This window comes from Puma concolor, chromosome E4 (assembly GCF_028749965.1).
Source record: "Puma concolor isolate L17-30 chromosome E4, mPumCon1.1.hap2, whole genome shotgun sequence".
In the NCBI taxonomy this organism is placed as follows: Eukaryota; Metazoa; Chordata; class Mammalia; order Carnivora; family Felidae; genus Puma; species Puma concolor.
The window spans coordinates 3,772,664-3,774,250 of record NC_141683.1 but is presented as its reverse complement, the minus strand read 5'-3'; the positions used below and the strand labels follow the sequence as shown (position 1 = coordinate 3,774,250).

The 1,587-nt window shown below is 45.6% G+C and overlaps 1 protein-coding gene across 1 annotated transcript; it reads left to right on the top strand.

The window, feature by feature from the left end:
- The first annotated feature begins 372 nt into the window (after nucleotides 1–372).
- Nucleotides 373–1,332, top strand: LOC112851660 (olfactory receptor 6K3-like). The gene has a single exon (XM_086694578.1). It carries the CDS (start codon nucleotides 388–390, stop codon nucleotides 1,330–1,332), a length of 945 nt encoding a protein of 314 aa, XP_086550704.1. The 5' UTR covers nucleotides 373–387.
- The last annotated feature ends 255 nt before the right edge of the window (nucleotides 1,333–1,587 follow it).

Sequence of the window (1,587 nt, the reverse complement as noted above, 5' to 3'; positions counted from 1 at the left end):
TGTGATTCAAAATGATTTTGGGAATTTGTATAAAAAGTGATTATTAGTAGTCCCCCTAATATCTTACTTTGCTTTAGTTAGCATAGCTTATAAAGATGAAATTATACAATCTTACTTATTTTTATTTGTCTCCTTCACTGGAATATAAGCTCCATGAAAATGGAGTGTTTTCTTCACTACTGAATTCAACAAGCCTACTGTTGTGTTTGGCACATAGTAGATACTAAATGGACATGTTTCATTAACCCAAGAATGATAGGGATAAATCATCTACCTAAAGCATTTCTTCCTTTGAATCTTATTTGAAACAAGAGATCTAACTCTTTATATTTCATCTAGGGAGTGAGCTGTGTCTTTCTACCCAAAACACTTAAGGCTGTTGAGACCATGGTAAGAAATAACCAAACTTTGACAGTGACGGAGTTTCTCTTCTCTGGATTCCCCCAGTTTGAAGATGGCAGCCTCCTCTTCTTCATTCCTTTGTTCATCATCTACATCTTCATTGTGATTGGAAATCTCATTGTATTTTTTGCAGTCAGGATGGACACCCATCTCCACAACCCCATGTACAATTTCATCAGCATCTTCTCCTTCCTGGAGATCTGGTACACGACAGCCACCATCCCCAAGATGCTCTCCAACCTCATCTGCGAGAAGAAGACCATCTCCATTACTGGCTGCCTCCTGCAGATGTACTTCTTCCATTCACTGGGAAATTCCGAGGGGATTTTGTTGACCACCATGGCCATTGACAGGTACATGGCCATCTGCAACCCTCTCCGCTACCCGACCATTATGACCCCCCAGCTGTGTGCTCAGCTCTCTGCAGGCTCCTGCCTCTTTGGCTTTCTTGTGTTGCTCCCAGAGATTGTTTGGATTTCCACCCTGCCTTTCTGCGGGCCCAACCAAATCCATCAGCTATTTTGTGACTTTGAACCTGTACTGCGCTTGGCTTGTACAGACACGTCCGTGATCCTGCTTGAAGATGTGATCCATGCTGCGGCCATCATCTTCTCTGTCCTGGTTATCGCTGTCTCTCATGTCAGAATCATCACTGTGACCCTGAGGATCCCGTCCGCCGAAGGCCGCCGGAAGGCCTTCTCGACCTGTGCGTCTCATCTTGGTGTCTTTCTGATGTTCTATGGCAGCGTGTCCCTCATGTACCTGCGCTTCTCCACCACTTTCCCACCAACTTTGGACACAGTCATTGCACTGATGTTTGCCGTTCTTGCTCCCTTTTTCAACCCTATCATCTATAGCTTGAGAAACAAGGACATGAAGATTGCGATTAAGAAGCTTCTCTGGGGGCGCCTGGGTGGCGCAGTCGGTTAAGCGTCCGACTTCAGCCAGGTCACGATCTCGCGGTCCGTGAGTTCGAGCCCCGCGTCGGGCTCTGGGCTGATGGCTCAGAGCCTGGAGCCTGTTTCCGATTCTGTGTCTCCCTCTCTCTCTGCCCCTCCCCCGTTCATGCTCTGTCTCTCTCTGTCCCAAAAATAAATAAACGTTGAAAAAAAAAAAATTTAAAAAAAAAAAAAAAAAAGAAGCTTCTCTGCCTTCAGAAGGTGTTTAATGCACCTGCAAGTTGAT

Bases quoted from the DNA above. Each gene is read 5' to 3' on its own strand.
- LOC112851660 (XM_086694578.1), top strand. From the start codon at position 388: ATGGTAAGAAATAACCAAACTTTGACAGTGACGGAGTTTCTCTTCTCT.